At 44.0% G+C, this 15274-nt stretch overlaps 1 protein-coding gene across 1 annotated transcript in view; it reads right to left on the bottom strand.

The window, feature by feature from the left end:
- kcnh3 (potassium voltage-gated channel, subfamily H (eag-related), member 3) overlaps positions 1–13365 on the bottom strand; it is a 210642-nt gene extending 197277 nt beyond the window's left edge. Inside the window, exon 1 of the mRNA XM_045707463.2 lies at positions 12850–13365. Within this exon, the coding sequence (XP_045563419.2) occupies positions 12850–12925 (76 nt within the window). The 5' untranslated portion in view covers positions 12926–13365. The remainder of the gene's footprint in view (positions 1–12849) is intronic.
- Between the last annotated feature and the right edge of the window lie 1909 nt (positions 13366–15274).

The raw sequence follows: 15274 nt of genomic DNA, 5'->3' as shown, positions 1-15274 counted from the left end.
CAGTGGTGTGCAGAACGGCATCTCGGAACACACAACTCGTCGGTCCTTGTCACGGATGGGTTATTGTAGCAGACGACCACACTGGGTTCCATCAGCTAAAAACAAAAAGAAGCGGCTCCAGTGGACACACAATCAACACTGGACAATTGAGAAGTGGAAAAACATCACCTGGAACAGAACAGCGAGTTCAGTTTAATTGACTGGCCTGCGCCGTCCCCAGACCTCAATCCAATAGAGCATCATCTGGTTGTTCGCAGCATGAATGTATCGCCATCCAATCTGCAGCAACTACGTGATTCCATCCCGTCAGCGTGGACCAACATCCCTGATTTTAGAGGCAAAGGGGGGGGGGGGGGGGGGGGGGTCCGACCAGGTACTAGATAGGTGTATCTAATAAACTGGCCGGTGAGTGTATATGCAAGTTAGGAATGCAAGAAAAATAAAGAAATGTCCTGCTATAGTATAACATGCAAACACTTGCATAGTCACACAGCAGAATCAGAGAGAGAAAAATAACTCAAAACAAACTTTCAGAAATGATAATGACCATAACACTTATTAGCATGTACAGGGTACATGCAAACAATGCTACCATGTAATGGTGCTAGAAAACAACATTACAACTTATCTTACTTATCTACAAACACCTAGCGCATCACACCAAATATTCCTCAGAGAATATCCCCAAACTGACCACTAGCAGTTCTGGGGGGGTGGGGGGCAGTGCCCCTGTGACAACAATTTTGGACCCCCTTGTGTCCCCCCTAAATGTGGAGTATGAAATAATTTTTACTATCATTCTTTTTTTACATCCGTTATTAGACAGTGGCAACGATGATGATTATGAACATGGTATTTTGCCTGCTAATGCCTGCAATGCAGTGAAGAAAACGATATGACAACAATAACATCTAATGTAACTGGCCCCTCTAACAGTACAACTGGCCCCAGCTTGGCCCCCCCCAGTTGAAATGGTCTAGAACCGCCACTGAAACTGACATGCCAGTGGATGCACAACACTTTAGTTAGGAAACAGCATGTGAAATGACCGTCAGCATCAAACACTTGCTTCTTTCTCAAGACGGCAAAACAAGCTCTAACATAAGGTGTGCGGGGCGGAGCCATGGAGTGAGTCCAAGCGCCCTGATTGGTTGGAATGAGTGAAGGCTTGAAAGGTGATTGACAGGGCTGAGGGCCAATCAGGTTGAAACGGCCCCAATTTTTTACAGCCATCCCTGGATTTCTGGTGGAAATTCACACATCTTAAAAGGCCTCAGTGGGGAGCTTAGTCCTGAAAAGCGGGCCAGAGGGGCAGAGCAGTGAAGCAACCGACCGGGTCGAGTCCAGTCCTTGTGTGCGTCTGGCCGAATTAGAGGGGCAGCTGATTACAACTGTCACATAAACCAGATCTACCATTGTGTAAGAGACACTGAACAAACCTATTGACATGAAATGTTTAAGTTATTACACTAATTCAGTTTATGGGTCTATACATGGCCAATGCCCCCTGAAATAACAAAATATGACGTTTTACAGTCAAAATACCTGATTTAAACATAAGTAAAGGCTCATGGATAATGGTAAAATAATTTTGTAAGATCATCCTGATGAAGTATATACAGCACCCAACTTCAATCCACTGAAAAAAAAATTACCTGCTATGATTAAACATACAGTACATAATAAATTAGAGCCACTGTATTTCCCCATTGGTCACAAATGTGACCGCTAAGATCTTTTCATATTTTCCACGAGCATCATGGATTTAATGTATTGAACATGAAGGCACAGTACCAGTCAAAAGTTTGGACACACATACTCATTCAAGGGTTTTTCTTTCTTTTTTTCTTTTACTATTTTCTACATTGTAGAATAATAGTGAAGACATCAAAACTATGAAATAACACATATGGAATCATGTAGTAACCAGAAAAGTGTTAAACAAATGAAAATATATTTTATATTGGAGAATCTTCAAAGTAGCCACCCTTTGCCTTGATGACAGCGTTGCACACTGTTGGCATTCTATCAACCACCTGGAATGCATTTCAATTAACAGGTGTGCCTTGTTAAAAGTTAATTTGTGGAATTTCCTTCTTTCCTTCTTAATGCGTTTGAGCCAACCAGTTGTGTTGTGACAAGGTAGGGGTGGTATACAGAAGATAGCCCATTTGGTAAAAGACCAAGTCCAAATACAAACAAATGTAAACAATATATTTGTTTAAGCTGTTGAAAATAGACTTTTGGTGCCAAATTCGTCTTTAAAAGTAGACTTTGGAGATTTATGCTTGTGGTCTTGTGACCATATTGAGAAATCATATGAAACTTCCCTGAATCATACTAGACACCTTAAAAATGCAGAATATATTACGTATTTGTTGATAAGTTAAGTACTACTTTAACTTCTCTAGAGCCTTTTTCCCCCACTATTGTGACCGTTGGGATTAAATGGGTTAATAATAAAACATTTAACTTGTGTATATTCAAATGTTTTATTTGATGACTTATTATTTCATTCCAAGTCATCATCTCATCTCTGCTTAGGCAGTAGCAGCCAGTCTATCTCAGTGCTCCTCAAAGAGTCATCCTATTTAGGCTAGTAGCTTAGCTGGCTAGCTGCGTTATGTCTGACAAAAATCACTATTTTAGTAGTTCTTCAAAGTCGAGAAGGCATACTTTTAAGACTGCTGAATTACAACAATCAATCAGATGTATTCTCGGGTAAAGATACCCAATGGCAATTCCATGATAATGGAATAATTTTGAGACTCAGATTTTTCACTTTAAAAAGTATACAAAAAAACTAAACAAAAACCATATAACTATGTACAAGGACTACCTTTAACAATTTCCACTGAACATTTTACGCAGGCTGTGCGCCGGTAACAGAATAAAACTGAGGGAGATTTTACCATAATTCTGTTACCAAACTTTGCATCTGACAGTCAAACGTTTTAGAACGCCTACTCATTCAAGTGTTTTTCTTTATTTTTAATATTTTCTACATTGTAGAATAATAGTGAAGACATCAAAATATGAAATAACACATATGGAATCATGTAGTAACCAAAAAAGTTTAAAACATGAAAATATATTTTATATTTGAGATTCTTCAAATTGCCACCCTTTGCCTTCATGACAGCTTTGCATAGACAACCAGCTGGTTGCACGACAACCAGCTGCCTCTAATTGGAGGTCCTACCAAAACCCCAACATAGAAATAGAAAACTAGATTTAAACATAGAAATAGAAAACATAGAACCTAAACCAAAAACACACAAAACAAACACCCCCTGACCAAACTAAAATGACAAATAACCCCTTTTACTGGTCAGGACGTGACAATGCCCCTTGTCGACGATGTGTTCTGTTCCTCTCCGTGTCTGTCTTGCACCCCAACAGGCTTGCCCCGGCAAGAACCAATGAGAACAGGCAACTGTAGGCGCAATGGATTCTGGTCATTGTAGTTAATTACAATTGTCCCACAGTTGAGAGGACCTGCGCTTTGAGATGACAGAAAAAAAAACTACATGGAATTCAAATAATTGAACCAATTGAATTAGTTATTTAAAAAACGAAAAATAAACGAAAATGTTGGCTAATCGCTCAGCATTACTAGGCTATGTAGGGAATAGGGTGTCACTTGGGATGCACACCCAGTCATTATAAATGTGCAAGAGCAACCCTAATTGATGGGCTCATTAATTGTGCTCTTAAATCCCAGTCTGAATGAAAAATGCAGTTAGGCCATTGTGTCTCTCAGAGACATGAAACAATCTACGCTGTACTGCAGCAGGATCATGAATGTGTGTGTTGTTCTGTGTTCATCTGTCAAATCTTCTCTGCTTCTCCTCCCTCTCTCCTCCCCCCCCTCTCTCTCTCTCTCCTCTCTTCACCCCACTCTCCCGCTGTGAGGCCTCTTCCCTGGGGCAGCCATGATCCTGTCCACAGCTGATAATGAGAAGCAGATTGTGCCTCTGACCTGGAGCTAGTGTACTGCCCTGGGGAGCAGCCTGGTACAATACAAACACCCAACACAACACACACTCTTTATACAACACTACACTGCTTCCTTCTGCCCTGCAGCCGTTTACACTGAGCCAAAACTGCTGAAACGGTGGCTGTCTCCGTTCTTATTGGGATACGCCGTTGGTCCTGCGTGGCCATTCTTTCAATTCAATTAGAGATGTTTCTTTGACCATTCATCGAGAGACTACTAGTTGTTTCTACACAACATATTCAGATAATAATATTCTCTTTGTATCCAGACAAAATGTGTAGTGTGCATCGTTCCTGTCAAGAGTGCAGAGTGCAGTACATACACTACAGCATGTTTCATACCAATGGATACACTAAACCACTACCAGGGCCAGTGCCACATCACAATCTTTATCCCCCACCCAGAGAACACAATGATTATTGTCTAAGACAGCCCTAGGAAAGACACCTGGCTGTGATAACCCTGCTCTGTTGCTTTTCGGCCCAATCTCCCTCCCTGCTTTCATCACCTCACAATGGACCACTTCAGCAGAGCAGGTGAAGAACACCTATAGCCTGGAGGTGTGAGCCATACAGGAAACAGTCAATTGGAATGGGTGGTGGGGACTGGTAGAGAGGTATGTAAGGGATGTAGAGGTGGTCGGAAGTGAGGTGGGGGGACTGGGAAGGGAGGAGAGGGGACTGGGAAGGAAGTAGAGGGGAGTGAGGGGAGAGAGAGAAAGACTGGCAAGTGAGAGAGGAAGAGGAAGCGAAAGAGGTCTGGGGAGAGAAGAGATTGCATCTGGTCTGTCCCACAGAGGTCCATCTGCTGAACAGACTTACCCTAACCTGATTATCACAGACCAGGATGACAGAATGAATATGGCTGATTGACTTATTAAAAATCTGAGTGGTGCATGTCTGATTAAGGGGTTTTAAGGGAGAAAGAAAATAAAGTGGGCAGTGATATGAGTGAAGCCAGTGAGATTAAAATGAGTCTGGACAAACAGTTCTTTCTCTCTCTCTGATTCTAATATAGGACTTGCAAGTGATGGTCATGGTGGTGGGTGTGATGGTCATGGTGGTGGTGGTGGTGGGTGTGATGGTGGTGGTGGTGGTGGGTGTGATGGTCATGGTGGTGGCTGTGATGGTCATGGTGGTGTTGGTAAGTGTGATGGTTATGGTGGTGGTGGTGGGTGTGATGGTCATGGTGGTGGTGGTGGGTGTGATGGTCATGGTGGTGGTGGTGGTGGTGGGTGTGATGGTCATGGTGGTGGTGGTGGGTGTGATGGTCATGGTGGTGGTGGTGGTGGGTGGTGTGATGGTCATGGTGGTGGTGTTGGGTGTGATGGTCATGGTGGTGGTGGTGGTGGTGGTGGGTGTGATGGTCATGGTGGTGGTGGTGGTGGGTGTGATGGTGGTGGTGGTGGTGGTGGTGGTGGTGGTGGTGGATGTGATGGTCATGGTGGTGGTGGTGGTGGTGGTGGGTGTGATGGTCATGGTGGTGGTGGCGGGTGTGATGGTCATGGTGGTGGTAGTGGGTGTGATGGTCATGGTGGTGGTGGTGGGTGTGATGGTCATGGTGGTGGTGGTGGTGGGTGTGATGGTCATGGTGGTGGTGAGTGTGATGGTCATGGTGGTGGTGGTGGGTATGATGGTCATGGTGGTGGTGGTGGGTGTGATGGTCGTGGTGGTGGTGGTGGTGGGTGTGATGGTCATGGTGGTGGTGAGTGTGATGGTCATGGTGGTGTTGGTAGGTGTGATGGTCATGGTGGTGGTGGTGGTGTTGGTAAGTGTGATGGTCATGGTGGTGGTGGTGGTGGTGGTGAGTGTGATGGTCATGGTGGTGGTCATGGTGGTGGTGGTGGTGGTGAGTGTGATGGTCATGGTGGTGGTGGGTGTGATGGTCATGGTGGTGGTGGTGGTGGGTGTGATGGTGGTGGTGGGTGTGATGGTCATGGTGGTGGTGGTGGGTGTGATGGTCATGGTGGTGGTGGTGGATGTGATGGTCATGGTGGTGGTGGTGGTGAGTGTGATGGTCATGGTGGTCATGGTGGTGGTGGGTTTGATGGGCATGATGGTGGTGGTGGTGGGTGTGATGGTCATGGTGGTGGTGGTGGTGGGTGTGATGGTGGTGGTGGTGGTGGGTGTGATGGTCATGGTGGTGGCTGTGATGGTCATGGTGGTGTTGGTAAGTGTGATGGTTATGGTGGTGGTGGTGGGTGTGATGGTCATGGTGGTGGTGGGTGTGATGGTCATGGTGGTGGTGGTGGTGGTGGGTGTGATGGTCATGGTGGTGGTGGTGGTGGGTGTGATGGTCATGGTGGTGGTGGTGGTGGGTGTGATGGTCATGGTGGTGGTGGTGGGTGTGATGGTCGTGGTGGTGGTGGTGGTGGTGGTGGGTGTGATGGTCATGGTGGTGGTGGTGGTGGGTGTGATGGTCATGGTGGTGGTGGCGGGTGTGATGGTCATGGTGGTGGTGGCGGGTGTGATGGTCATGGTGGTGGTGGTGGTGGGTGTGATGGTCATGGTGGGTGTGATGGTCATGGTGGTGGTGGTGGGTGTGATGGTCATGGTGGTGGTGGTGGTAAGTGTGATGGTCATGGTGGTGGTGGTGGTGGGTGTGATGGTCATGGTGGTGGTGGTGGTGGGTGTGATGGTCATGGTGGTGGTGGTGGTGGGTGTGATGGTCATGGTGGTGGTGGTGGGTGTGATGGTCATGGTGGTGGTGGTGGTGGGTGTGATGGTCATGGTGGTGGTGAGTGTGATGGTCATGGTGGTGGTGGGTGTGATGGTCATGGTGGTGGTGGTGGTGGGTGTGATGTCATGGTGGTGGTGGTGGTGAGTGTGATGGTCATGGTGGTGGTGGTGGTGGTGGGTGTGATGGTCATGGTGGTGGTGGTGGTGGGTGTGATGGTCATGGTTATGTTGGTAAGTGTGATGGTCATGGTGGTGGGTGTGATGGTCATGGTGGTGGTGGTGGTGGGTATGATGGTCATGGTGGTGGTGCTGGTGGGTGTGATGGTCATGGTAGTGGTGGTGGGTGTGATGGTCATGGTGGTGGTGGTGGTGGGTGTGATGGTCATGGTGGTGGTGGTGGTGGTGGGTATGATGGTCATGGTGGTGGTGGTGGTGGGTGTGATGGTCATGGTGGTGGTGGTGGTGGGTGTGATGGTCATGGTGGTGGTGGTGGTGGTGGTGGGTATGATGGTCATGGTGGTGGTGGTGGTGGTGGGGTATGATGGTCATGGTGGTTGTGGTCATGGTGGTGGTTGTGCTGTTCATTATGGTGCTGGTCATGGTGGAGGTTGTGTTGGTCATTGTGGAGGTTGTGATGGTCATCATGGTGCTGATCATGGTGGTGGTTGTGACGGTCATTTTGGTGCTGATCATGGTGGTGGTTGTGATGGTCATGGTTGTGATGGTCATGGTGGTGCTCGTCATGGTGGTGGTGGTGGTGGTGGCATATGGCAACTGTACATCCCAAAATACAGTCATGCTTGGATGGGGATGTGAGAGTGGGTGATGAGTCAATTACGTAACCACACCATGAAATAAAGAAAGAGGCTTTGTAGCTTGGCCTGTTGTTGTATATCAGAGAGTGGTGGTAAACGGCATGCGTCACACCAAGAGAGATGAAAGAAGGTGCCATCGTGCTCAACCAATTTGGGAAAAGTAAAAGCATACGTCATATGGAGAGGGGGCTGATGAATAAGGTCAGCATCATCATGTTTCCAGAAGTATGATTCAGGTTCAAGGTGTGACACTGGGGAGACAGGTGTATGAATGTGAGACTAGGCATGTCTTCGCTGTGGCCTTTAGGCCCCACAGCATCTGCTACAGTGTTATGATGAAGACATGAGGTGGATAAACCTTCCCTGTGAATCTGGAGTCAGGCACTCAGTTGATCGTTTGGAGCCAACTGGGTTTGAACCGTTGTCTCCTGCGCTACAAGACTGTTAACCCAAGTCTTGCAGTCTGGAAGGTTACTCATCAAACCAGTCTATGGGCCCTGGTCAAAGGTAGTGCACTATATAGGAAATAAAGTGCCATTTGGGATGCATACAGGGAAGAGTCCGTACAGACTAGAGACTGGGACAAAGCTAAACTCTGCTTTGATTCTCTCTCTCTCTCTCTTTACTGTGTTATTGTTGGCTTAATGAGAGCTTTAAAAGGTGTTGTGTTGCTCTGTATGTGTCAGACCGTTTATAAAACACAAAGCTCTGTGTTTGTTTGTCGCAGGCAGCATCGAGATGCAACAACAAAATGGCTTTATATTTAGCTCCGCGGGTGCTTTGTAAAACGCTTAGGCTCCGACTTTCTGCAGATCCCACTTCTGACAGCATCAAGGCCATCATGAATCCTTTGCATCCATGGGAGTTAATTGCAATGACTGCACTTAGATTGCTGGAGGTGGATAATTAGGGAGAAGAGTAAACGAACACCGCAAATAGAAAGAAAAGAAAGGCCTGTATCTTTGTAGCTCTAACAAGAGAAAGTGAGTGGATCTCTTTTGGGTGAGCCAGAGTTCATTTGGATGCAGGATAGTAGGAAAGAAAGTGTGTGGATGGATCGCTGTTGGAAGAGCCAGCGTTCGCTAATCTGGACATCACTGTATACAGTTGAAGTCGGAAGTTTACATACACTTAGGTTGGAGTCATTAAAACTCGTTTTTCAACCACTCCACAAATTTCTTGTTAACAAACTATAGTTTTGGCAAATCGGTTAGGACATCTACTTTGTGCATGATACAAGTCATTTTTCCAACAATTGTTTACAGACAGATTATTTCACTTATAATTCAATGTATCACAATTCCAGTGGGTCAGAAGTTTACATTCACTATGTTGACTGTGCCTTTAAACAATTTGGAAAATTCCAGAAAATGATGTCACGCTTTAGAAGCTTCCGATAGGCTAATTGACATAATTTGAGTCAATTGGAGGTGTACCTGTGGATGTATTTCAAGGCCTATCTTCAAACTCAGTGCATTTTTGCTTGACATCATGCGAAAATCAAAAATCAGCCAAGACCTCAGCCAAGAAAAAATTGTAGACCTCCACAAGACTGGTTGATCCTTTGTAGCAATTTCCAAATGCCTGAAGGTACCACACTCATCTGTACAAACAATAGTACGCAAGTATAAACACCATGGGACCACGCAGCTGTCATACCGCTCAGGAAGGAGACGCGTTCTGTCTCCTAGAGATGAACATACTTTGGTGTGAAATGTGCAAATCAATCCCAGAACAGCAAAGGACCTTGTGAAGATGCTGGAGGAAACAGGTACAAAAGTACTTATATCTACAGTAAAACGAGTCCTATAACGACATAACCTGAAAGGCCGCTCAGCAAGGAAGAAGCCACAAAGTTCCAAAACCGCCCTAAAAAAGCCAGACTATGGTTTGCAACTGCACATGAGAGCAAAGATTGTACTTTTTGGAGAAATGTCCTCTGGTCTGATGAAACAAAAATACAACTGTTTATCCATAATGACCATTGTTATGTTTGGAGGAAAAAGAGGGAGGCTTGCAAGCCGAAGAACACCATCCCAACCGTGAAGCATCTCAAGACATCAGTCAGGAAGTTAAAGCTTGGTCGCAAATGGGTCTTCCAAATGGACAATGACCCCAATCATACCTCCAAAGTTGTGGCAAAATGGCTTAAGGACAACAAAGTCAAGGTATTGGAGTGGCTATCACAAAGCCCTGACCTCAATCCTATAGAAAAGTTGTGGGCAGAACTGAAAAAGTGTGTATGAGCAAGGAGGCCTACAAACCTGACTCAGTTACACCAGCTCTGTCAGGAGGAGAGGGCCAAAATTCATCCAACTTATTGTGGGAAGCTTGTGGAAGGATACCTGAAATGTTTGACCCAAGTTAAACAATTTAAAGGCAGTACTACCAAATACTAATTGAGTGTTTGTAAACTTCTGACACACTGGGAATGTGATGAATGAAATAAAAGCTGAAATAAATCATTCTCTCTACTATTATTCTGACATTTCACATTCTTACAATAAAGTGGTGATCCTAACTGACCTAAGACAGGGAATTTTTACTAGGATTAAAGATCAGGATTTGTGAAAAACTGAGTTTAAATGTATTTGGCTAAGATGTATGTAAACTCCCTACTTCAACTGTAGTCATTGGAAGTTTAAACAGGACAGACTTTTTCCCTTTTGAGTTCTGGCTGTTCAGTAGATAGTTGAGTCACTTGGTGTATTTGGACTACAGTCAAACTGATGAAGCGACTACATTGTGTACTTATGACTGAGGGTGCCAAATGAATTAGGCTAAATGGTTTGGATAAAGTCAGTTACTGAGGATGGGTGCTCAAACTAATGGTAGGCCTCAATCAAGTCTATATGGTAAATGATTTATTGTGCTCAATGAAAGTCTATGGTTTAATACCAAAGAACCTACAAGCAGAGATCAATTGTTAACAGGAATCACATCTTTGAGGAAATCTTGGTTTGAAAGACCCCTGAAATGATAAGCAAGGTCATGCATTCTAACTCAACAATGGAGCATCTCGCCTGCTCTCAAGAAAGACCAAGGACTGTTTTTCCTCCATAATTTAGTTTCGTTTTTTCAAAGGAGAGCTCTCTTGGAGTCATACAACACAATGGGTGCACATGCCAATGACAGAGAATTGAATACAAATCATTATTAACAAGGGTGAGCAGAGTAAATGACTAGGAAATCCATTGATTGACAGGTGAAGCACACACAAACACATACCCTCACACTGCAGCATACACCATTCAATAATAACAGATTACCTTGATTGCCCGTATCTATGTAGGCCTATGCTGGTGTTCCAATACAACAGTCCTTGTAATACAGTGACTAAATTACTGCATATACTGCTGAAGAGCAACAATAAGGTAGAAAACACAACTTGGTCTTATCCAATATTTTCAACAAAATGAAACAAGCTCACTAATAAGATTAGTTATAGCTTGAAGGGGTACCAATTCCCACTAGCAGTGCTGCCTCTGTCTATACCAGACTACTAGCTGTGCATTGGGGCTCTGACCACTAGGGGGACCCCAACCATTTATTTTTATATGAACATGGCATAAATCATGGCAAAAGGGCCCCAAAACGTTAGAGGAATCACGGCCAGCCCACCAGACTGTTATTCCACATCAATCACAAGTGTTGGTAAAATGAGCTGCAGTGAGTGAGTGAGCCTTGTTCGTCTGCTCTTATCTTCCTCTAGAGGAGAGGGTGAGGACGGATCGTTGGAATGGATGCGATTGGATCTGCCTCTCTGATTGTTCGCTCCCGTGTCAGATCAAATTACTAGCGCTTTTATCAAGCTTTCACACATAAATGGTTTAGGGGAAACACTCGTTCACCCAACTCACAGACTAAGGCAGGCTCCATCACAATGGATCAAAAGGCATCTGCAAGTTTATGATGTTATTTTTATGTTTGATAATCCAAGATTATCCACTAACAGTATGTGATGCATTTGTTTATAATTCTTGCTAAATATTAAATCCATGAAATGAAATCCTTTAAGAAAAAAACATATTCAATATTTTTAAAGGTTTAATTAAATAAATACTTTCCACATTGAAAAGGCCTAATGTGCTCTGTAAGAATAAGAAAGCAATTCCATCTATTGATAGGCCTACTCTTGTGTTTTTGTTTGTAATGTTTTGTGTTAAAAAAAATGTACGAAGGATGTATAGATTTTTGTAACACACCTGAATTTGTATTCTTCAAAATGCATGGAATTTCAATACAAATCCAAAATAAACGCAGCGAGACACACAAGGCTCGAGCAGCCCTGCTTGGAACTTGACCGCCCACATCCCCAGCATGCGCCCTAAACCCAACCGACGCGCACGGGCTGCTCATCGCATCTGTTCACAACTACCCTCCTCTGACAGAAGCCGCTTTGAAACTCCCGCTTTCAGAAAGTGTTTACTGATTTAATTATATAAAAATAGGCAGCTTTAAAAGAACATGAATTAACATATCGTTCTCTGATCAAAACACATATGAAAGTTGGAGACAGTTGAGGTGAATGGTGATAGATGGACATTAGCATCCAGTGCATTATTAAACAATGGACCGCAGTATTGCAGTTTAACAGGTGCGCTATCTCAGTATTCTCAATAACGCGGACACTTATTAATCAAGCGAGCCCTGTTAATCCACATCTATCCACGTGCACAAAGGTATTCAAGCTTGGAAATATATTTTATGCAACGTTGACGATTCAAACATGCGTACGTGTGCATGTGCGCTCATCGCTATCATAAAACTAGCACCTATATTTAAGAATAACCAACCCAAACATTTATTTTCTGAATAAAGACACCATGATAACAAAATGCATATTTTCTTGGCGTTTTATTGTTCCTCTCGACAAAATAACGTCCGTGATGAAGTCCAAATTATTAATACAAAAGCGGATTTCCTGAATGTTAAATCAGTCATCTCCCAATGTAGCAATAACTGCATTTTGCTGTATTATTATGCAGCACATACTTGATAGTAAGCAGAGAAAGGGTTAGAATACGATTTGTTTACAAAAAGGCTGCATAGACCGCAAAGCACCAGAACGTGCTCAGTTGCGCCAGACAGAAACCAATGAACAAAGAAATCACACAAAGCTAGCCAACGCCAACTTTTCTTTTAAGCCAGTTTTCGAAAAGGTCAGTTATCGATTATAATACTAGGTAAAGTCCAGACAATGCATTAACGCACCAAAATGTATGATACATTGAAGTGAAATCAATGTGGGTGCTTTATCAATAACAGCGTACTGGGTAGGATATAGAGCAGGCTCTGACAGTCCAAAGCAATAGAGGCTTTTAGGCGACCTATGACCTGGAGGTTGGCTACTTACGGGTACCATCGAAGCGGGTGGCGATAGTGTCCAGGAAGGTGTTCTGCGGGGCCAGCAGACCCCTCATCACCGGCATCCTGGTCCGGGTTGATTGGGTCCTCCTGCCTAGGCGACCCGGGGCAGTGGACTCCTGGTCAGACCCGAACCCGGGCAAGAACCTGGATGTTCCGGGCGCGCATCCTAGCCCCTGGAGGAGCGCGCCGATCCTAGATACGCGTGGCTCCACTTTGAGACCGGGGTTGTGACCATTTCCTTCAAAAGAAAACGTGCATACAGGGTCTTGGAGAACACAAACCTGGCACCAGCTTTTAGCTATAGACAACCAGCTATAAATAACTTAGTGTGTTTATCTTTTGCAATGACTCTGTTGTTGAACCAGCACAGGGTAAGGACAGCGCAAGTTTCGGTGCTGAGGCTGTGAACTGAACTCCGGAGGAAAGCTCCTCCTCGGCAGTATACAGAACAGCGCGCGCTCTCCCCCTTCGCTGTTCCCTCTCCCCCTCGCGGTTGCTTGGTTTCTCTTAGTTACTTATGCGAGCAGATGTCATGTCATGTCACGTGATACATTTGGGGGACTACTTCCAGAGACCTATGCTCCTGAGTGCTCCAATGCACTTGGCAGGGTGATGATCCCTTGTGATGCCCACAGACTTTCCTTTGGGTTGGATGATGATTTGACAATAGTAGAGCCCTCTTTGAACAGAATAAAGGAGCTCCACTGTTGTAAACATGTCATATGTTATATCTCTCCAACTCACTCCATAATCCAAAAGTGTCATTCCATGCCTTGTGTCCCTTTGATATTTTAAGTAAAAATTGTGCACCAATATGGCATTTTAAAAGCCTGCTATATTCAATGAAGTGCCCTTTAATGTAGACCACATAGAGAATTTAATACATCAGATTTTATATGAATAAGGACTTTTGCATTTTGACATGCACCCTCTGTGACTTCCAGGAAGATTTGAATCCACTTAACCTCAAAGTTTTCACCATCATTGTAAGGCACTAGTTATTTTGTTGCTTTGACAAAGTCATTTATGAAGATTATTTATTTAATGTGATTCATTTTAAGGTAAAAAAAGTCCCTCAGTTTAAGGGCCACCCTGTTATGTGAACAGAACTCTCGTTTTATTATGGTGAAACTATAATTCCACAAAAGAATTCGAAAGAATCATTGAACATCTAATAGTCAAATCATAGTGTAAAAGCAGGTGGGTTGGTTCTACCCTTTTTGGCCATTTTCTGGTGTTTTGTGGTGGAAAACTGAGTGGGTCAAGCATAGCATGTCAACTCTGTTACCCATAGACAGGCTATACATTTTTTATCAATTTCATTTTTTGTGAAGCTTTCATTCAGTTGCCCATCCATGTTGCACACAACAAGATCTCCATTCCCCCTGTCACAAGGGGATTTATGGCTGATTTAAGATGAATTGTCAACCCTGTTAAGGTCAACCCGGTTACTTTATTTGGCACTTAATAGGTATTTACTAGTTTATGACAGAATGTTAAAAGTAGGTGAACTCCGAGTTTTTTCACCAAGTTACACATCTCAAAAGGCACTGCGAATTGGTGGAAAGACCCAAAAATATAGGCAAAATCCAAGTATATTTCTTTCTGGCTTAAACAAAATCTGCCCAAAAACAAAATAATATGTACAGATAGGCCAAACAGCCCCAACACGTGTTTCTCTCCGGTGCAGTTGCTATGGTGGCAGGCAGCTGCTGTGCTTCAATGGTGCCGGTCAGATTCGGGAATCAATTTTGACCTGTCCCAACATACAATAACAAAACCACAATAGGCCTGTAAAACATTTTCACCGAAAAATGAAAACCCAATTATGTTCTCAGGGGAGTACTAAACTTTCCTTCATTGCTTGAATCAATGCCACAGAGGTGAAAGCTTTTGACATGTTCCTCCCTTTCTAGCCGTGTTTTGAGATGTTTTGGTGCCTCCTCGGCTCTCTAACCGAGGAGGTAGTAAATAGGCTACATTCAGAACATGAAGACGCGTAAAGGGCATACAGTGCAGACGGTTCATCATCATGAATAAATAAACAATGTTTATTCAGTCCAACATGCTTCCCTTGAAAAGTAAATCGACTTGTTCATGTTTAAGTATTGACTAAAATTAAAGTTGGTTGAGCAAACATATTTAGAAGAATTGAAAGTTCTTAACGGTCCTCCAGAGAGGCCGTCTTTCTGCATGTAAAGTGAAATCCTGCCATCTTCTGGCCAAGTTGTTCCTTATGGCTTCCCCTAGATAACACAGCCACGAAGTCAGATTCCAATGCCACAAAGTCAAAATTGGCTTTTTTGTCTTAATTTAAGGTTTGGGTTAGGCATAAGGTTAACAGTGTTGTTAAGGTTAGGTTTAAAAATTGTAGAAATGGGCGGGTTATAGCCAAATGTATGACTTTGACA

The sequence above is a fragment of the Salmo salar genome, chromosome 25 (genome assembly GCF_965601325.2).
Source record: "Salmo salar chromosome 25, fSalSal1, whole genome shotgun sequence".
Taxonomy (NCBI): domain Eukaryota; kingdom Metazoa; phylum Chordata; class Actinopteri; order Salmoniformes; family Salmonidae; genus Salmo; species Salmo salar.
Note: the sequence above shows the minus strand (reverse complement) of the source record. Positions and strands in the feature narration are given on the sequence as shown.